The sequence below is a fragment of the Scylla paramamosain genome, chromosome 17, assembly GCF_035594125.1.
Source record: "Scylla paramamosain isolate STU-SP2022 chromosome 17, ASM3559412v1, whole genome shotgun sequence".
Lineage (NCBI taxonomy): Eukaryota > Metazoa > Arthropoda > Malacostraca > Decapoda > Portunidae > Scylla > Scylla paramamosain.
The window spans coordinates 9,390,959-9,412,913 of record NC_087167.1 but is presented as its reverse complement, the minus strand read 5'-3'; the positions used below and the strand labels follow the sequence as shown (position 1 = coordinate 9,412,913).

At 40.5% G+C, this 21,955-nt stretch overlaps 1 protein-coding gene across 8 annotated transcripts in view; it reads left to right on the top strand.

Annotated features, from left to right (window-relative positions):
• The window catches only part of LOC135108445 (syntaxin-6-like), a 41,758-nt gene extending 20,083 nt beyond the window's left edge, over window positions 1-21,675 (top strand). For 6 of the 8 annotated variants that reach the window (XM_064019480.1, XM_064019477.1, XM_064019474.1 and 3 more), the window contains 6 exons: window positions 10,714-10,808; window positions 12,860-12,934; window positions 16,030-16,161; window positions 17,064-17,170; window positions 18,209-18,303; window positions 18,595-21,675. In XM_064019480.1, the coding sequence (XP_063875550.1) occupies window positions 10,714-10,808; window positions 12,860-12,934; window positions 16,030-16,161; window positions 17,064-17,170; window positions 18,209-18,303; window positions 18,595-18,671 (581 nt within the window). In that variant the 3' untranslated portion in view covers window positions 18,672-21,675. The remainder of the gene's footprint in view (window positions 1-10,713; window positions 10,809-12,859; window positions 12,935-16,029; window positions 16,162-17,063; window positions 17,171-18,208; window positions 18,304-18,594) is intronic. The other 2 variants (XM_064019481.1, XM_064019479.1) reach the window with 1 other exon arrangement.
• The last annotated feature ends 280 nt before the right edge of the window (window positions 21,676-21,955 follow it).

Genomic DNA, 21,955 nt, shown 5'->3' with positions numbered 1-21,955 from the left:
GGTCACGCGGTGGTAGTGCAGTGTTGTGCAGAGACAGTGGAATGTTTGATCTCATCTGGAAAGTCGTCACTGGAATGGAAACTTAATAAAGAGTAATTTTACCTCTTATACGAGTCCCATCTTATCTGGAATATCATTGGAATGGGAATCAAGTGGATAATGAATGAATTTGTTTCGTAGGTATCTGGAATGTTGCCTCAATGGAAAGAAATGTGAATGAAGTGAGATCAGAGAAAGGTTGGCATTGTTTCCTCGCCAGCGGAGTGTTCAAAGTTTCCCTTGTCAAGGCTGCGGAAAAGTGAAGGCAGCGGAATGCGTTTAAAGGACTTACTTGATCTCATCGGAAATGCCGACAGTGCAGTAGGTAGTATGTGAATGTGAATTAAGTTGAGTGAACAAAAAAGAAGAAAGAAAAGTCCGGACTGATAAACTACCGCGCATTTAAAGCAGCAGTATTGAAGAGGCGGTGGAATGCACTTACCACGTGTTTAATCTGGCGTGTCGTCATTAAACTGTGATTGATGTGGTTGACGTGGGTTAAGGGGAAATGTTTGGACTGGTAACACTACGTCATAACACAAGGACTCTTACGGTGGCGGTTTTTGTATCCTCGACTTTCGTAATGAATCGATGGTAGCGTAAGTGAAGAGTGTGCTATAACAATCCCCACACGGTTGCCTTATTAACGTGAACGTATTTCCGGCTTATATAACGTCAATGTGGGCAGAGTATGTTTCAAAATTATATATCGTAATGCATGTTTAGTATTCCCGACTTGTATATAAAACGTTGACATGAATATAAAACGTTGACATGAGCAGAGAGGATATTCCAAGCTTAAATAACAAACACCGGCTGACAATTACCGCTTAAACCACGCTGCATATACTCCACGTCATTATTTTCCCGTGACTGGTGTTTACAAGTTTACATTCGTCATGCATATCAGGCTGCTTACGTCATTCGGGGCTCGTGTGAGGACTGTGTTGCTGCTTCAAGCCTAATTCTGGCCGTATTGTGAAACGCTTCGCTCTCTCACCCACGACTATTTTCTAAGGCCACTGAGATGATTAGCCTGATTCTCAAGAGTGTTTCTCCTGTTGATAATGTAGAAATCTTGTTAATATGTCATCACAACCATGAAAAAATACAATAAAAAGCATGTAATTTCAAATAGAGCCTTTTGAAAGTAGTCGGGGTGCAGTGCAGAACTGTTTTAAATATGGTTCTCTGTGCCGCATCTTGACTCTAAAGGCTCTACTTGAAATGACGGGCATATAAAGGCGTTTTTTATGGTTCTAGGGACAAGATTTCTACATTATTAACAGGCGAAACACTCTTGAAAACCCTGCTAATTATCGTTACGGCCTTTGAAAATTGTCGGGGTGAGAGAGCAACGAGTTTCTTGAATATGGGTGTAGGAGTGATGGCCGGTGATAGGTGGTCGCCCTCGCCGAAGTAGGGCGATCAGCCTTGGCTTCCCTCAAGTGTAACCAAGTAGCATGCGCTGTGGTGAAGGCTGTAGAGACGCAGGAATGTGACACCAGTGAAAGTTGTTCATTGCCGATGTGGTTAAAGTTTTGTTATGGCTGTTATTGTTATCGTTATTGTTGTTGGAGGTGGCGGTGGTGATAGTAGTAGTAGTAGGAATAGTTTGTTAGGCATTTATCTAGCATTAAACATTTTTTTCTAATCTGTGTTGGTGGTGGTGGTGGTGGCGACGTGGCCCTGCGTGGTGGTGGTGGTGGTGAAGAGTGAGGTGCAGGCAATGGCTTGGGTGTGGTGATGATGGCGTGGGAGGTGTGATTGTGGTGGCGGCGAGACTGATGGCCGCCCCAAGTGTCATCCCGGACCAGAGACGAAGAGGAGGAGGAGGAGGAGGAGGTGGTGGTGAAGGTGGAAAGGTGAGGAGGAGGAGGAGGAGGAAGAGAGGTGGGATGATAGTGGTGGTGGTGGAGGAGAGAGGAGAGGTAGAGGTGGAGAAGAGATAGAGAGGTAGAGGAGGAGGTGGTAGAGAGGAGATGGAGATGGAGAAAAAGGAGGAAGAAGATTACGAATAGGTAGCAAAGGGAAGAGAAGCAGGAAGTAGCTGAATGTCATCCCCAAGGTCTTCCTCGAGGCGTGACCAGGTAGTGAGAGAAGAGAAAAGGAGGAGGAGGAGGAGGAGTAGGAGGAGGAGGACTCACCACGTAACTACAGGATGGAGGAGAGGAGGAACCGGTCGAGAGAGAGAGAGAGAGAGAGAGAGAGAGAGAGAGAGAGAGAGAGAGAGAGAGAGAGAGAGGGGGGAAATTAGGACACGAGGTGGAAGGAGATAAGATAGAGAATCGGAGAGGAGGAGAGGAGAGAAGAGGCAGCAGGGACAAGGGTTGGCCTGGCCACTCGTGCCGCTTAGCTTGAGGTGCTCACCCTTCCCCCGCCCTTCACCCTGATTGTTCCTGACGCGGGCGAGGAGGGGGCAGTGATCGGCTGTTAGGTGATGGCGTCATTCACACATGATTACTCACTCGGGTTATACCACCACCACCACCACCATCACTACTAATACAAGGAGGGTTTCTAATATCAGCACGATCGTAAGTCACGCATAAAAAGCATCGTAACAAACATTACTTTTGATGCGTATACACAAGTACTTAGCAGCGCAGAGTTATTGCATGCAGCCCTATCATTCACGGGCCCACTCACACACCTGACATGAGACTCAGCCGCTGTCATGTTTTCCTGCGGGCGGCTGCGGCGTAGCGGGAGGCCCGGCACGTCCATCTTCTGGGTGATGGCCACAACATTGTTGGCACTCCACGTTTTAAGCCAATCCCTAGAGATTATCTTCTAGCGTTTCAAGTAACGTAGTATTTTCCTCAGAGGACAGCACGCGTCAGGCCGGCGCCGGGCTGCCACCATTCCTCAGGATTAGTGGAAAGTCTCCCCGCGGGTGGCCAGGTTATCGTGATGGGTACTTACCAAAACAAACTTGCTGCTCGCACAACGCTTTATTATATTGTTATTGTGCGTATATTCACGTGCAACCAGTGCAGTATGCCTTAGTGTTGTGTGTGTGTGTGTGTGTGTGTGTGTGTGTGTGTGTGTGTGTGTGTGTGTTTATGTATGAGAGAGAGAGAGAGAGAGAGAGAGAGAGAGAGAGAGAGAGAGAGAGAGAGAGAGAGAGAGAATTAATTAATGACTACACTGTGTTTGTGTGTGTGTGTGTGTGTGTTGTAACCAGCTCATTGTTGGTGTTGTTTGGAGATAGTGAGTGAGTGGCGGCGCAGTGAGCCAACGACAAGGCTCCTGCGAGGGAAGGCCAGGCGGGCAGGCAGGCAGGGAAGGAAAGGGAGAGGGGCTGGTGTGGCAGGCTAGCATCCTCTTGGTATTGGGTAAAGGAGACGCTGACCCTTGTTGGCCCACCTGGCGGACCTCTTGACGCAGGTGCCGGCGTGACGAAGGGCGGCACACTGGCACCCTCCCATTTCCTCCCTCTTGCGTTTCTGTTGCTACACGGTCATGAATCACTGGCCTTTTAGTCATCACTGCGTCAAAGAAAGAGAGAGAGAGAGAGAGTGTGTGTGTGTGTGTGTGTGTGTGTGTGTGTGTGTGTGTGTGTGTGTGTGTGTGTGTGTGTTAGGAGCATTATAAAGCAGCTTAAAAACGTACTTCCCTGAACATTGGAATAACACCACGTACGCGCGGCTTAACAGCATCACGTGCTGGCGGCGGCGTCCTCTGCACCGTTCATCCGTCGACACACTAGTAGCGCAGGAAACGAAAAAAATGAAAAAAAGTTCCTGTTTCCTCGCATTATCAGCCTGGTTCACTTATCACTGTTCGTTTCGTATTATGATGGGAAATACGGTCTTTTACACTACTTGCGCGTAAAATCAGAAGACGTGCAGAGAGACTGTAGAGACGACTTTATTTTCATAATCCGGGAGGGTAGTGAAGTGGGCGTGAGTGGGCGGGTGTGTTGTGTTCCTGAAGGGGCGAGGGGTGACGGGCGGGGGAGGGCGAAGGTTGGGAGAGACACGCCTGTCATAAAGTGAATAAGAACATTCCTTGTGCGATAGCTGTTGTTAGATGCTGGGACGCCATTGCAGTGTGTAGGAAAGGGGGGTGTTGTGTCTGCTAGTCTTTACCCCTCTCTCTCTCTCTCTCTCTCTCTCTCTCTCTCTCTCTCTCTCTCTCTCTCTCTCTCTCTCTCTCTCTCTCTCTCTCTCTCTCTCTCCTCCCACTTCTTTTTTCCTTCTTCACCTTTCCTTCTCTTCCTCTTCCTCTGTCTCCCATTCCTTTCTTCCCCTCTCATTCTCTTCCCTTCCCTTCCCTTCCCTTCCCTTCCCTTCCCTTCCCTTCCCTCCCCTCCCCTCCCCTCCCCTCCCCTCCCTCCCCTCCCCTCCCCTCCTCTTCCTCCCCCCTCCCTCCCTCCCTCCCTTCTTCACTTCTTTTCCCTTCCTTTTTTTTTGTCTCCTATTCCTTTCTTCTTATCCCGTTCTCTTCCCTCCTCTTCTCTTCCCCTCCCCTTCCCCTTTCCCCGTCCCCTTCACCTTCTTCCCCTCCCCTTCATGAGGGTCTGATGTGGCAAGACTTTTTTCTTACCTTTTTTTTTTTTTTTTTTTGTCCATTTCCGACAGAGAAGCGCACTTGTAGTAGGTTCGCGTTTTTTTCTCTCTCTCTTATTTTTCCTCTTAATAGGTTTTAAAATGATTTCCTTTGCGTTTTCTTTTTCTTCTCCTCTTCTGATGTTTGTTTCTTTTTTTATATTATTATTTTTTCTTCTTTCTCTTTAAATTTCTTACATTAAATCACATTCCATTTATATCCCTGTTCCTTCTTGTCCTCCTCGACTTCTTGCCTCAACTCAGCCAAACATTCCCCCGCCCGCCCACCCACCGAGGGACAGCCAGCACAGGGCCATTAGCGTTCGTTACAAGCACACACGCCTTGCACAAGCAGTACGTATGTTATTACTACGCATCCCCCAGCCGTGCAGTCTCTCCAGGCCCGTCACTCTGTTGCACATTCTTCAATAATTAGAGGCTCTCGTGATGATGTTAGTGGTGAGAGTGGTTGTTACGTCACAATCGGCATTACTACTACTGCTACTACTAGTACTACTACTACTACTACTACTACTACTACTACTACTACTACTGCTACTACTACTACTACTACTAGCATCTTGACTTCTGTAGCAGCCGTTATATATCAATATTAAACCTTATTGTAGTAGTAGTAGTAGTAGTAGTAGTAGTAGTAGTAGTAACAGTAATAATAATAATAATAATGATGCTTTAAACAATAGATATCAGTTGCTATGTGTGTGTGTGCGCTTCATTTTCCATCCCTCTCTCCTCTTCCCCCCTCCCTTTCCATCTTGGCCCCTTCCTCTCTCCTTCCCCCTCCCCTCCTCCCCTACCCTTCCAGCTGGCAAAACAAAGCATCATGTAACTTGAACAAGCCCCTTAGTGGTGGTGGTGGTGGTGGTGGTGGTATTTGCAGGGAAGAGCTCGATATCAGCGCTGTGTTGGAGTGGTTGTTACCCTCTGCTCTGTGTTCTGGTGTGCCTCAGTTGCTGTTGTTTAATACGTGCTGGTGGAGGGTCACGTGATGGTGGTGGTGGTGGTGGGTGTATGGAAAATAGGTACCAAAATGCCGTAATTGTGTAGTGATTTTGAAGTATAGCGTCGTTACTATGGCAAGTTGCGTCTTTCCGAATATTATTATGGTACCCTTAGAGAAAATGGTACTGGAAGATGTCAGGGAAAAATGTTAGTGAAAAGACGTAGTAAGTTTTATTTATGTATTTATTTATTTATATTTTCAAACAAATACGCAAATGAAAAATTTTACCGTGTTTTTTTTTCCGAGAACATTCATTTTTTTGCTGCTTTTTTTTTCTCTCTCTCGTAATTCTTCCCTTTGTCCCTTTTTACGTAAGTTTTATTTATGTATTTAATTTTTTCAAACAAACGCAAAAAAAAATGTACCATGTTTATTTTCCGAGAACATCCAATTTTTTTTTACACCATTTTTTTCTCACGTAATTCTTTCCTCTATTCTTTTTACCGTCATTCGAATCCTAGTGTCCACAATTTCCCAGAACTATTTACCAGTGCGCAGATTTCCCGGGTCGTGTTGCCAAGCCCCGATGTTCCTGCCCACTTTTGTTTGCTTTCCCATGTCCCGAGGTGGCGATGGAGTCACGGGGGAGGCGTTCATTTGCTCCTTAGACGTCCGATGGGGATTACTAGGATGAGTGGCGGCGGTGATAGCGGTGGTCGCGGCGAGTCCCGAGCTGAACTGTGTAAACTGAGATTGTGGGTTTGCTCTGAATTACTAAGATGATGAAGCAATCTTGTTGTGAGAATGACCGTGTGTGTTTCCTCGAGTTCTCCCACGTGACTTGCAGGATATAAGTTATAGCAGCCAGCATTTCTGAAGCCTGTTTTGGCCATTAGTACTCACAAAACAGTTCTATTTGTCATATGTGTTGGGTGGCACTTGTAGTTTGAATTGATGGTTGTGTTAGAAGCTGGAATGATAATTGTGTGTGTGTGTGTGTTTTCCAAGTATTTAGATGTGGATAGTTGTGTGTGTGTGTGTGTGTGTGTGTGTGTGTGTGTGTGTGTGTGTGTGTGTGTTTCACGTTTGTCAAGGCTTTGGAATGAAGATTGCGCGTCTCACTAGTTAGATGGTGTTGATTTAACTCAGTGAGTATATGTTTACTTTTAATCGTCTGAGCTCTCTCTCTCTCTCTCTCTCTCTCTCTCTCTCTCTCTCTCTCTCTCTCTCTCTCTCTCTCTCTCTCATTAATTTATTCATTTTCTTTCTTTCTTTCTTTCTTTCGTGTGTGTGTGTGTGTGTGTGTGTGTGTGTGTGTGTGTGTGTGTGTGTGTGTTTTCCTGCCAGCGATAATGATTAGGAAACGCAACACTGGGGATGGAAAGTTTAATGCAATGAGCCTGTCCTGCACATGTAGACAACATAGTAATAATAAATGTGAATCTTAAAAATGCAAAACTCTTGTTGATAGTCGGAGCGTGAAATAAAAAGCTGTAATGGTGATGAATATACTTTAGTTTTTTATATTTATTTATGTGATATGTGGCCTTGGCGGATACACAATGAAAAAATTATATATTCATTTGTGTATTTATTTATGATGAAGGCGCAGTGACTCAGACGCCATAGATAATAACGGTGGTGATCTACGCAGGCTAGGTGGAGTTGGTGTGTGATGAATGTGTAAGTAGTGGGAAGGGAGTATGGTGTTTGATGTGGTGTCAGTAGAAGTGGTGGTAATGAGGCTATGATGATGGTAATAGTGGTAGATGGAGGTGATAACGGGTGGTGGCGCTGGCGGTCTGTTCTTGACTGTGGAAATGGTGTTAATGCTAGTGGTGGTGGTGATGGTGGTGGAGAGAATAAAATCTGAGCCATGCAGTGCTAAATGGTTTAAAAGGTTGGTGCCAGTCTAATGATGTTATTCTAAGCGTTGTGTTAAGTAGTAAAGTATAGCCTTTTATGGACAGGACTGCCCCGCCTCCTCTGAGTAATCACTGGCCACACACACACACACACACACACACACACACACACACACAACTTGTGGTATAGCTGTCAATTTTAAGAACTGATAAGTGTCACCGATTAAATTATATATATATATATATATATATATATATATATATATATATATATATATATATATATATATATATATATATATATATATATATATATATATATATATACACGTCAGGTAGTCTCTCTCTCTCTCTCTCTCTCTCTCTCTCTCTCTCTCTCTCTCTCTCTCTCTCTCTCTCTCTCTCTCTCTCTCTCTCTCTCTCTCTCTCTCTCTCTCTCTCTCTCTAAAATTATTATAATCATATTGGATTGGAGAGAGAGAGAGAGAGAGAGAGAGAGAGAGAGAGAGGAGGGGAAGGTGAGATCTTAAAATAATCATTATTACTTGAAGACTTCTACTTTATTTATTATTTTAACAAATAATTTGCATGTTTCCAGTAAAATCTATTTAACACACACACGAGCGCGTTTGGCGTGTCGCGTTTCTTACTTCAGGGCTTAAAAATAATCATGAGTAAGTAAAATCCCCCTCGATCCTTGAGAAACCTGGGCAGTTAGTGTGAGGGGGAGGAGGAGGTGTAACGCAGAGACTCCTACTTGAGTTGGTGCTCGAGGTGACGTGATGTCTATCCTACGCCCGCCACCAGCAGAACTCGACCCTCCACCTCCCTGCTAGTACTTCCCACTCGACACGACTGGGCGGGCTCAGTGGTTTATGGATACTCCTAATTAATGCTGGTCAGGTCCTGGTGGCCACGGTTTTCACTCATCCGTGGTCCTTTATGGTAGCTGGAGGTGAAGGGTTGAGAATGTGATTAGCGATCTTTGCAGCGTAAGAAAAATAGAGGATGACCGCTGGCGCCAGGGAGTCGCCGGCCGTGTTTGGATAATTAAGAGGATTGCTCTGCTGTAAAGTTCAATCGTTGTGCTGACGCGGTGGCGAGGGTGTTGTTGCCGGAGTCATGTTTCCCTGCATGACAACAATGCGGGGAGCGACTACCAGGTGGGGCGCTAAGGTGCAGAATTCATTACCCTGGAGGGTATTGGGCGCCTGACCTCGTGCCCATCGCTGGCCCCGCCGCTGCAGCTGCAGGGTGACAGGGTGCCCCCCGCCGCCCCTCAGAGACGCAAGCCACTCACTCATACTTGGATGCCGTCTGATGGCGTTCCTCTCTCTCTCTCTCTCTCTCTCTCTCTCTCTCTCTCTCTCTCTCTCTCTCTCTCTCCAGTGTGCGTGGACTTCAGTTTTGTGACTATTTATGATCACTTCTGGTGCCATTGCCGTAGACGCTACAGTATCGCTCAATAAAGTTTGAAGTGTGCGAATCTGCCGTTGCCACATTACTGTGTGCACACGACGGAGCTCGAGTGCGCACTTGTGTAGTTTCACTTTCTTTGCTCATCTTGTTGTGTTAACAAGTACAAGTCATCACGGACGAGATATCACGGCCGAAGTATTCGGGCAATTCTGCCTCGTATTTGTTTTTATCTTTCATAATCCTATTCAAGGACTCATTTAATTATTTATCAAACAAATTTTGTGCCATGGTGCGGGGAAGTTATGTGCATGGCCCCAGCAACCCCGTGGGTAATGTATACTTCACTTTCCTTCGTTTGCGCAGTTCCCATACTTCGTGGAAACTTAATGTAGTGTGCACATATACTCGTACTTCGCGTTTTATCAGCATATTCTTGGCGTGCATGAAGCTGTTCAGCATTCCTGAACCTTCGGGAGTAACTGCTGCTCCCGGCCACGAGGTTGCGAAGCTCAATTACTGGCTCAGAGTAAAGTTCACCAAGTGCGGGTATGTTAGGCAGACAATCGTTGTGCTGTGTGTGTGTGTGTGTGTGTGTGTGTGTAGGAAGGAGATAAGAAAAGCATGCTGATAGGGAGAGTACGGAGTGACATACGCCTGATAGGGACTAGAGTGTTCCGGTTGACAAGAGAGATAATGGCCGTGAGTGCCAGGTAGCATGACGCCCTTGGCTTCCTCACGGCTGTGTGGCCAAGTTAACAATGGTAGGCCTTCCATCGAGAGGGAAATAAAATTAATATTTGTATTAAGGAGTTGTAAGTGATTTTTTTCCTAGAAAGCTGCTTGCGTTTAATGTCAAGATGTAATGTGCAACGGGTACTCAGCATTGCACACCCACAAGCACAACACCATGACCATTATCTTCATAATCTTCAGTATGATTCCTTTGCAGAAAATTAATTTGGTGTGTGATAACATAATTGCTTTTGAAATTCATAATCATTCTTTGATATACTAGAAAACAAAGAAGTGTAATAATGTATTTTCTGATGACTGAACTGGTGTAAGTGTTGAGGTGGTCAGTTAGTGGGTCTGTGTGCTGTGGTTGGTGTCACACAGATTTTCTCTGTCATGCAGTACAAACACAGGTGACAAATTGTAAACTGATGATTACATTTACCCACCACAAAGAAAATTGGCCTAAGGGAGACCATTAAGTCAAGTGGTGACTGTCATGTGAATTGGACATGATAAGTAGTGATGCATTAAGCAGCCTGACCTCCAGCCAGCCAGCCCCACCCGCTAAAGCTTCATAGCCTGTCATGTACCTCATATTGTAAAGGTTTTGCAGTATTCATGCCTACTGTTGCTTCCCTGTATGTTCCCCACCCATCTCCCCAGAGACTCTTATGGTGTCCCTCCCAAGTTTTCCTGGGGCCTTTGACCACCACCACTCAAGATGTTGTCAGGGTGGTGGCACTAGCAATGATGGCAACATGGTGATATTACCACTGCCTATCTCCATCCCGGCTTGTGCAAGTTACCCTTCCATCCCCAGTCATCCGCTGAGTTGGCAGTGGGTGTGGGGCAGGTGTGGGTAAGATCAGTAACAGTTGTGTGGAGGCTGGGGAATGCTGTAGGGCTTTGTAGTCATATTCCATCCACATGTCGGACCTTTTTGTCTCCTTGGACCTCCTCCCCCCGTTGGCCCCGTGCCGTAATCCCCCACCTCCACCCACGGCCGAAGACCCTGGGTGGCCACCCCCAAGCCCCCCATTGGTGTGCCAGGTCCTGGAGGCAGAGTTGTCCATGTATGTTACTGCGGCTGTGCTACTCTATACCATCTTTCTTGTGCTCCTTAACTCTGAGTGTCCACGTATTGTTGAGAAGAACCCAAGAAAGTTCAAGATCGACGGTGGTGAACTGTCTTCAAGGAGGACATTCATCGAGCACACCAAAGAGGAGGTGAAGGTGAGGCCAAGCATTAACACAACTTGGGTTTTGTTAAGTGATATGGATCATAACACAACATGAGAGAGGGAGATTAATGGACTCAACATAAGGAGTGTAGATGAGTTAGGAAAAGTTAAGTTACACCAAGGAGAATGAAGTTTTTTTATTCATTTATTTTCTTCTGTAAATGAGATCAGTAGTTAATGGTTTCATGCCATTTTTTATTCAATTCTGTAGCAGTTATTCTCTGGTTTAGCAGCCACCATGTACATTTCTTGAAATTGTGTTGTATAATCACCGAATTATTTCTAGAACTGAATCTGCCTTTCAAATTCATGCTATAAAATATCTGAATATTGAATGTTCATGTTTGTAAGTAAATTGTATTGTTAATTATGAACATACACACTACCCATAGACTGTATGTGTGTGTGTGTGTGTGTGTGTGTGTGAGAGAGAGAGAGAGAGAGAGAGAGAGAGAGAGAGAGAGAGAGAGAGAGAGAGAGAGAGAGAGAGAGAGAGATGTAATGCCAACTATTCAGAAGACATTTATTTGTCAGTTACAAAGCCAAGTTATGCCCCAGGATCATTTTCATCTTTCATAATGCCCTTCTACTACACTTTTTCTTCCCAATAGTTGATGCTGTCTATTTATCTGTCAGAGAGCATCCCCCCTCAAGGGCATGGCCATGACAGAAGAGCCTCCACTTCTTATCCAAACATTCCTTTCTTGCTTGATCAAGCATGTGGTCTCTACTAACGCCTCTTTCACACATGTACTCCTTTGCACTAACCTTTCATCTTACAAGTGGCCTTCCTTTCCTACTAGAACCTTCAACTTCATTCACATACTGTCTTTACAAACTCTATGCTCTTCCTCCTCTCAATTTGGCCTTGCTGTCTCAAGTGTGTACCTTTTCACTCATTTCACTACTCCACAGTTCACACCACTTGCACAGATACTCATACCACATCTCTCACACACACTTTCCCTAAGTACTCCTCTGCTATTAATTGCAAAAATCTGGTGTGCACAATCTTTCCCTGTCTGAGATCCTTTGCTTCACATTGACCTTCACAGCAGGAGCTTCCATTTATCCCTCAGTTAACCCTTTCATTGCTATTAGTCACATCTTCCCTCTATCACTGACCAGTGAGACATTTCTTATTCTATAGCCACCACCAAACATCATGCTGTTGACCTTGGATCTCCTTTACCTACCATTTTTGCTGCAGCTTTTATATACATCAAACACCCCTTAATGTCTCTCAGGCTTCTGCCTTAACTCCTTTCAGTGTCTCACAAACCTCACATTCCTTTCTGTCCATCTTCCTGATTAAACATTCACTAGTCATTATTGTACTCACCTTCCCTCTACTACCATTTCTCTTATCTATCCCTTCTTTCTGTCTTAACCAACGCAACATATTGACAACCCCTCAAACTCTCTTCTTAATGTCTTAATGTCAATACACCTTTCTTTTAGTCTCATTCACTGCTATATAGTCTGTCAACCTTCTCCATTCACCAAATTCATTTCCATTTCTCTGAATGTACCTGTTGATAATTTTTTACTGAAAAGCATTGGCTCGTAACAGCCTCCTTTTTGTACGTGTGTGTCAGGTAATTCCCTCTCATTTCTCTCATCTACTTCCTATTACATGTACTATTTAACAACTGGTAAACCTTCTATTTACATTTCTAACCAAAATTACCCTTCTCCATCTCCAACTTTTTCTGAGTTCCACTTACAGGTGCATATACACAGATCTCTGCATACCTTAATATTCCTGCTTACCTCACTGCTTACACTGTTCTAGATCTCTGCCATCCATGTGCCTTTGTGCCATTTCATTTCATAACTGATGCTGTTAAGTTCTCTTTTCACTGCCTTCACTCAGCAGTCTAACATTAAACCACTCTTGCTTTCTGTGCAGAAAATACTGGAACCATTACTGTAAAGTGTAATTAGTCTAATGATATGTGTTACTTTTGAAAGGACATGCTTTTGTATAAATCTAAAAAATGTAATTTATGATTTGAATAACTGGATGCCATTTCTTTACAGTCTATGAAAGAGAGACTCAACCTGACCAAGAAGGATAGAGACGTGACTGCCAGACAGGTACCAGACAAGGACACGGTAATGCATGAACTGCACTTTTTGTTTTGTTTCTTTCACTCTTGCAACTTTTACCAAGATTTTTGTCTATAGAGTAAGGGTAAGTTTTTGTATGAAGTTTTTACATTCACATTTTTTTCATTGCATCTGAGTTGGTGCGTGACTCTTCTTAACCTAAAAGAGTGCCTTCCCATTGTGGTACTGAAAGAATTAAGAATCCTAGTTAATGAAGAATAAGTAAAGTAGTTACGATGTTGCATTTTCACACAAGATCTTCATGGCTCATTTTCTTGTGCATGAGACAACCTTTGGTGTTATCCTTTATCTCATTATATCGTTGCCTGTATAGTCTCATTATATTGTTGCCTAGAGGGCTAAAGTGGTCAGCACTAACTGGAAAAGAGTCAGTGGCGAAGGAAGCACTCCATTTTAAGTTAAGAACTATTGTCATGTATTATTTTTGCACATTTTTATTTTCAAATTTAAGAGATATTTTATTACATTATGCACTTTGTACATGACCAGTTTTTAAGTTGTGCCTTTTTATCAAGCTTACCCTTGAGCTGTTTGTAGATCAATGTTTGGTTATTTTTACCTTTCTGTTTCACTAGAGCACTTCTTCCTTAGCAGCAAATTGTAATAATCTACACATATTATGAACAGCACACTTTTCAGATGCATGGATGAAAAAATCATATAATTGACACATTAAAATTTTAATCAGTTATATTTTAATATTTTAAATTTCACCCAGGTTTTCATAATAAGGAATCTTATAGGATTAATGTTTAGAGAATTAATGTAATGAGAACGTCGTCACACCTGCACTGAAGCGTTGCATTACTTTAGCACTTTTTTAAGAGTTGTACCAAGAAGTATTTATATGCAGCACTAAATTTATGGCCTTACAACATTTGCTGAATCACAGAATACCTTTAGTGAATCAGAGAATATACAAGTGTGTGTATATTACAGAGTCCCACCTGTATACAGATGGCATTATTGCTTTGTTTGGCAGTCTTTGATGGTTCATGTCAGGATTTAGCAAGTAGTATCAAGTGGCTCTTCATTAGTAATTCAAAGTAATGCTAGCCATGTCCTTGCTGCAGTCTGTTACTGTTGTTTGAATATTGCACATTATTTATTGTGCATGATGAAGGCTTGTTGTCCTTGATCTGATTATAATATTATATCTAGATTAGAACAATAAGGGGATCTCTCTCTCTCTCTCTCTCTCTCTCTCTCTCTCTCTCTCTCTCTCTCTCTCTCTCTCTCTCTCTCTCTCTCTCTCTCTCTCTCTCTCTCTCTCTCTCTCTCTCTCAAGGCAATAGTTATTTTCGTTATTTTCTACTCAAAGTTTCACCTTGGTTCATCATAACACTCAATATTTGTAGTGACAAAATTAGCAGAATGAAAATTAGTGACAAAATTAGCAGAATGAAAATGGTGGCATATATTCTGGAAATATATGTACTGTAATAAATATAGATATGAAGATTTTAAAAATGTGTGGCAGCACTGCTAGTCATAAACAGGAAGTCTTATCTTGCTTGAACTTAGCCCTCATTTTCACTTTAAATTTAGTTATTTATTTATTTATTTTTTTAAGTCTTATCTTGCTTGAACTTAGCCCTCATTTTCACTTTAAATTTATTATTTTTTTTTTATTGTGAAAATACTACTAGATTACCTCTATGAATAGTGCCAGTAGTCAGTACCAGAATACCAAGTTTATCCTGTGTTCTACCAGTACAATTTCCTAGAGTGCCAGCTATGAACAGCAGAAGTCCAGTCAGTGCATTTAGTGTGTGTTCTCTTGTTCTCATGACAATTTCACTTAGTTCAAAATAGTTGATATACGTTTAATCAAAATATGAGAATTGCTTTAAATCATTATTATTATTATCTAAAGAATACTTTCATTTATCATAGCAAAAATTTTGATGATAATGTTGCATCAGTGATTGTGACTGCAGCAAGGAACTTATCTAACAGTGTCAATCAAGGGAATCTGATAGAGTTAGTAAGCTCTGGGAAAGGGATGAAAAATTCTACCATCCATTTCAGACCCCATGTGGCATAATCTTTTAATAAATAGCTTCTAAACAAACAGTTGGATCAATGTGACAATTCGATGCAGATAGATTGACAGCACCCCTTAATTTATGGCACCATGGTGCATTGCCTAGTGTGTTTCATTAGCACCAAAGACTAAGATTTTAAGGTGAAGGGCCATAGTTGGAGTGAAGAGATTATGTTTGTAGGAATAGAAAGCTAGATACTCCAGTGAATAATAACAGGCATGAAAATAAATAAATAAATAAATAGACGAATAAATAAGAATTGATAAGTCAAAAGAAAGCATCATGATGGTGGGAATGGTGGATTGAGTTTGATGTAGAACCAGAGCTGGGATGTAGGAAACAGGTGGGGGGAGGGGGGAGGGGGGGCAATGTTATAATGGAAGAGGGGGATGCAAGAGACATAAGAGGTACAAGTGTAGCCCAGCCAGTAAGGCAAAGAGATTAATGTGTAATTTTGCAGTAGAGAAACAAATGATTGAAGAGGAGAAATGAGGGAAGATAAGAACTTGAAGAAAGAGGTATGTGAGTGGGGAAAAGCCAGTGAGGAAATAGTAAATGTAAGCATGAAGGGCAGCCTAAGAAGTTCCAGGGTGTAGTTTGGCTAGTGGGAGCAGGCCTGAAACGTTAAAAAAAGGTTGAACTATTTGGGATTCATTGTGGATAAGATGAGAGTAAATCTAAGATGATAGCTTTCATGTTGGACTATTTTCAAACAGGTTTGAGAAGGGATAGTACAGTCTAAGTAGCAACATGAGTAGAGAGGGAGAGGCAGTATGACCAGTTGTGATTACATAAAGCAACAAAAAAAAAAATAAATGAAAAAAGGATAACATGTAGGCTTCAGTGCCAGTTGTAACTAGACAAGACCTGGAACACACTGAGTAAATGTTACTTTATCCATCAGTTTTATGCATTTTTTAAATGTGTAGTAGGGCAGAATTTTACTATACACCTTATTGTAACCTAAATATTCACATAATAGTTAATTTATGTTGTTAATTCTTGGGAATGCTAACACGTGACCTTCCACAGCCAGTGGATGACAGCAGCCCCCTCAAGATGCCTCAGGTAGTGACTCATGGAGCCACGCGCTATAGCAGGCTGGTCAATGAGGCAGATAGTCCCAACAGTGAGTTTGTGGAAAGAACAATGGCCCAGCAACAGGTACAGTTTTTTTTTTTTTTATCATAGTGATGATCATTGTACACATTAAAGGTTTAATTTTAATCCATATTATCTAAACATCCTAGCTATGAACAGTAATGCTTCTCTTCCTTGTAACTCCAAGGGATGATGTTGGCTATTGCAAGAATTTTTTTTAATCTTTATCATATGCCCTAGGACTTGCATAATTTTCTCTACCACCTTGCTTTCTTAGAATTTAATCAAGATACCTAAAATTTAGCTCATTAGTTTTCAATACATTTATTACATTTGGATCTCAGAGTGCATATATATATATATATATATATATATATATATATATATATATATATATATATATATATATATATATATATGATAAATGAAGAATGGGACTTAAAGAATTCTTTAAGTTCCAAATTACAGAATATATCAGAGAAGTCATTATGGTAACTTTTAAAGAGCTTATATGGCATAGATATACAGGTTGCCCTGGGAGGAAAGTCATGTATTCTAAGATATGAAGGATCAAGTCATTTTAAGTTAAAAATTTTATATGGCCAAATATTTTTAATGCCATGGTTTAGAAGTTACAGGACATTTAAAAAGAATTATTCATGAGAAAAGTAACTTGGGATGAGATTTGTGGGCAGATTTTGGGGCATCCTTGAAAATATTGCTATATAGTGTGTGCCTGCCTGTTAGATAATGGAAGAGAAAATTTTGGAGCAATCTTTATAACTACTGCCTGTAGTATCTTTCATGGACCCATCAGTTATGGTCAAAATTGCTTTGGAAATTGCAATGTTATGCTAGAATTTTAGACCTATTCCTTACTTTACGACTTTCATGTTGCTGGTGACACTTTGCTTTTCCAGAAGTTCCTATGAATCATATGAGCTCACCCTTCTTGTACCCAACAGATGATCATGTCACAGCAGGATGAGCAGCTTGATCAGATAGCATCATCAATGGGCACCCTCAAAAACATGTCCCGCCAGATTGGACAAGAGGTGGATGAACAGGCTGTGTAAGTCTTCATTTGCTGTTGGAAATTATATACCCACCATCAGCCAACCAACAATAGATCTTACAACATTATTGCCAAGAAAGAGAGAGAGAGAGAGAGAGAGAGAGAGAGAGAGAGAGAGAGAGAGAGAGAGAGAGAGAGAGAGAGAGATAACAAGGTAACACTGCTATTGACCAATGCTCTTGTCTAATAACTGGCCAAGTATTAACGTTTTCCAAATTCCAGATGTACACTGACTTGATATTCCTACCAATCACTTTATTAACTTAGTCACTAAATTATATACATGGAATAGTTGGGTCAATCCATAAACAAGAACATTGGTCAGTAGCAGCATTACCAGGGTTATCATGATAGAGTATAGCATACATTACACAGGCCATTGGGTGTCAAGTTGAATCAGGCAACAATAGCATGACATGTTCTTCATATTACATAAGAACATAAAATAAGGGAGGCTGCAAGAACCTGTCAGGCTTATATGTGGCAGTCCCTGTATGAAACATATCTACCAATATCCTTGTATCATTGTCATCCATAAATTTGTGTAATCTTCTTTTTGAGCTCCTTAGTGTCTTGCTTGATATTGAATCTATACCATTCTTCTACCTCTGTTTTAGAACCAATTTCTTCCTATGACTTAAAACTTTGTCAACCTTGAACCTATTATTTCTTGTCCTATCTTAATTACTGACCCTGAGAATTTTGCTTATATTACATCCCCTATAAGGCTTCACCACTTAAATATCTACACTTGCTCCCTTCTTATCTTTAGTCTCTCTAAGGAATGTTAATTTTAAATCTCCTTTCATTAGGAATACTCATCCCTGTATCTTTTTAGTCATTTTTCTTTGTACTGATTTTAATAGACCTGTAACATGGGGACCAGAAATGCACAACATAATCAAGATGAGGTGGCCTTTATCCAAGGTTCTCCTAACTCAGTTTTCCTCAATAATCTCCATAGTTGCATGGTACATTGTAAGGGTTGTATGATACCCACATGAAATTGGTGACAACAATTTATAATTGTTCCAGGATGTTGGATGATTTTGGCCATGAGATGGAGAACACACAGAGCAAGATGGAGAACACACTCAGTAAAGTGGCTAAGGTCATGCATCTGTCCAGTGGTGAGTGAAACCTCCCTACAGTATATACACACACTATAGAGAAATGCTCATAGGGAGTTTTCTCGACCTTTCATTGCCACCATCACCATCCAGTCCATGCCAGGCCATATGCATTACTTAATTCTTGGGAATTTTCAAACATTCAAAACATATATTTTACTTTATATTATTTCCTATTAATAAAATAAGCCTCATTTCAAAATGTAGAGGGGTGGTAATCATCAATCTGAACAGCTTTTTATTATTTCTAGCATAAACCATTTTATAATGGAATTTGACTTTCCATTTCAGACCGGCGACAGTGGGCAGCCATTGGAGCATTATCTGGGGTGTTAGCTGTAATTGTCATCCTTTTTTTCGTACTCTGAGTGAAGTGCTGTATAAACGTGCTAGTAATGAGTTATTCTTATAGAGAATTTTAAGGCGGGGTTCCAGGGGGTGTATACAGTCCCTTAATTTATTTTCAAGTTCATGTGTAGTGGAGCTCATTTCATTGACTTAGGAGATCTGTGTGGAAGTAATCACTTATCCGTGATCTCTCCATATAGATGAATGTAAAAGAACCTTCATTATCCTTAGTCTTCCCGTATTCTTATTATACCCTTTTTCAACTGCTACTTCATCATATAGAGCATTTAAACTAAGTTTGTCTTCAGGACATTATCATCTCAAACTAATTATCTCCTGTTAACATTAGCAAAGCTCCACCCATTAACTTTAGGATAAAAATATATCAAAGAAATGGCTGAGAACAAATATTAAGCTCTGTTTATTCTCACGAGGCAATAAAGTAGGCATGCTGTAGTTGCACACAAACTAGTAGATGAATGCAGGAAAAAAAGACAATGGCTCCTATATTCAATCCTCCTCCTTGATGCTTTATTATAACCCTACTTGTTAGTGGATCTTCATCCAACCCATTTTTAGTTCCTAGGGGTTATAATATCAATCAAGAGGGCTGGATATTGGCAGGATCAAGTTGCTTTAAAAATTCACAGCTAAAAGTATTATTTTGTCTTTATGAATTACACTTTGGTGGTGCCTCTTTCACCTCTTAAGAGAATTAACAGAGAATAATGACCAAATTGGATTTTATTATTATTATTAACTAAGTGCATATTTTGGCTCGTGTACAAATCGTTTGGCTCCGTCTCTAAGAAAGCCATCATTATATATTCCCGTTCACAGGAATTTGAAAAAAAATATTGGAATTAATTTACACAAGTTATGATTAGCAATGTGATTTATAAGTATTACTAAGGAGAAATATCTATTTTTCTTTTACTTTAGCTATTATTAAATGGGATGTGTGATAATCTGCCAAACTGGTCCTCTTTAATATTTTTTTAATGACATTTATTTTTGTTCTTGTGATTATAACTGCATCACAGCTACAGCTGTATTTATCATCACTTTCTTTGAGGCTTAATTTCTTCAAGGTGCAAGGATAGCATCATCCATGAATTTGACTTTTACCAGGACCAGATACCTAGCACCAAGTATGCTGTGGCATTAGGCTGTGGGTAATTGAAGGAAATGGGCAGTCATGTCAAGATGATATGGTGCTCTGGGAATGTTTTAACTCAATTTGATCCAGCACATTCCTATCATTTGATAAGATTGACAACCATGAGCTCATTAAATTCTGAATCAAATTTTAATTGCATCTTCAGTTAACTTTTAGTGTGTGTGTGTGTGTGTGTGATATATATATATATATATATATATATATATATATATATATATATATATATATATATATATATATATATATATATATATATATATATATATATATATATATATATATATATATATATATATAAAATGAATATGAAAGATTCACTAACATTAAATGTTTGATACAAATTACATCCATAGGCATTTGAATTATCTTATGAAGGAGAAAATGTGTTGAGTTAAAGGGAAACTGTGTGGTGCTGCAATATTTATCTTCATTTTTAAGAGTAATAATAAAGTTGGGTGTGTAGAAATATGGAGCAACTCATTTCTTTGCTGCTGACTGGTACTGATAATTTTTAGGTGGGAAATAAATTTCAAAATGTAGAAAATATTGATCTTGTTTTCTTCAAAGTAATGTGAAAGTTTGACGACATCTTTTCCACATAATTAATTAGGAGTGCAATGAAGGCTCAAAGGTAAAGATATTAAGATAATAAGGTTGTTTAAATCCTTCAGAATCTAATTTTCCACTGATTTTTGGTACCTTCATTCCTACCTGTAATATATTGGCACACAGATTTGATACATCTGAACGAAGTATCTACCTCATATTATATATATATATATATATATCGGGCTGAAATTCTCCTTAAAGGTGGATAACTTTGACATGACATCTTGCCTAATTGTAGGAATATAATTAGAGCAACTTCCAATGCACCCACAAGTGTGCAGCCACAACCCATCACTCCTACCATTAGTGAAGTAAGCGCACACCACTTGAACAAAATTAATTGAACAATTAAAATGAAGATAATTTGTACTTTAAAATGGAAAGATCAGGGAATCCTGGCAGTGACATACCTGTTGGTGTTTAATTCCATGATATATATCAGTATGCTCCCACTTGGAGGCTCTTGTCAGCAGCACATTATGCATTCTGGGCAGTCATGAAAATATTTGCATACTGCCTGAAACAGTCAATATAAATCGTATTGTAGAACTAAATAAATGGAAGGATGAGTAGAGACCAATTGCAAGCAACATGGCTCAGGTCAAGGTCAAGTATGGATATCGACGATATTTATGAAATCCAGATTTCTGAAGTCTGTATCTTTGAGCTTGAATTGCACTTTATGAATTAGTTTTTTAGTTTGGGTTTTCAATAACACAACTCAGTAGGCTTTAGTGCAATAACACTGTGTTGGTTGTTTAAGTGGAAGTGATCTAAGCATGATGTATTATTATCAGTAAATTCAATCACATTGGGAAACACTAACATGTATGTATCATCTAAGGAGCTACATTTATTGTTATTTTATCTGATGCATATAAATTCCCTTTCCCATACATTAAATGTGCTGATTATATTTAGATGCGAGCACTGTAGAAAGGCCTGTAAAGTATCTGCTTTTTGTAATCATGACCTAAGTGTTTTTATGAAACCATTTGTAATGACACTACTCCCTAATGCTGGAGGAAAAAAAAAGTGTCAGAATTGTACCCTGGGGATTAGACTGTATGCCTGTCCTCAGCCTGCAAGGTGCCAGTATCCTGATGAGCTAAACATAACCTCAAGTCAGCATTCCAGTCTGTATCTTTTGATGAAATGACATGTATAAATCTATCTTGGCAGCTTCTGTTAAACTTGTTTTATGTTTTAAAATATTATAAAGTCATATAAATAGATGTTTTGTTAAACGTTTTAATATTATCCTTTTTGTAATCTAAAAATCTAATCAGTTTTATTCTATCTACCTACATATCTATGTACCAAGCCAGCAATCCCACATGGGGTGTTCCAGACAAAGCATCACATTCATACACAAATCATTCACACTCTTAAGGTGCATCCACATGGTTGAACAGTGTCCATCAGACAAACACTGCTACCATATCATAAGGCAAAGCAGGATTATGTCATAAGTGCTTAAATGAGGGAAGTTGATATGGCAACAAACAGTGGTAC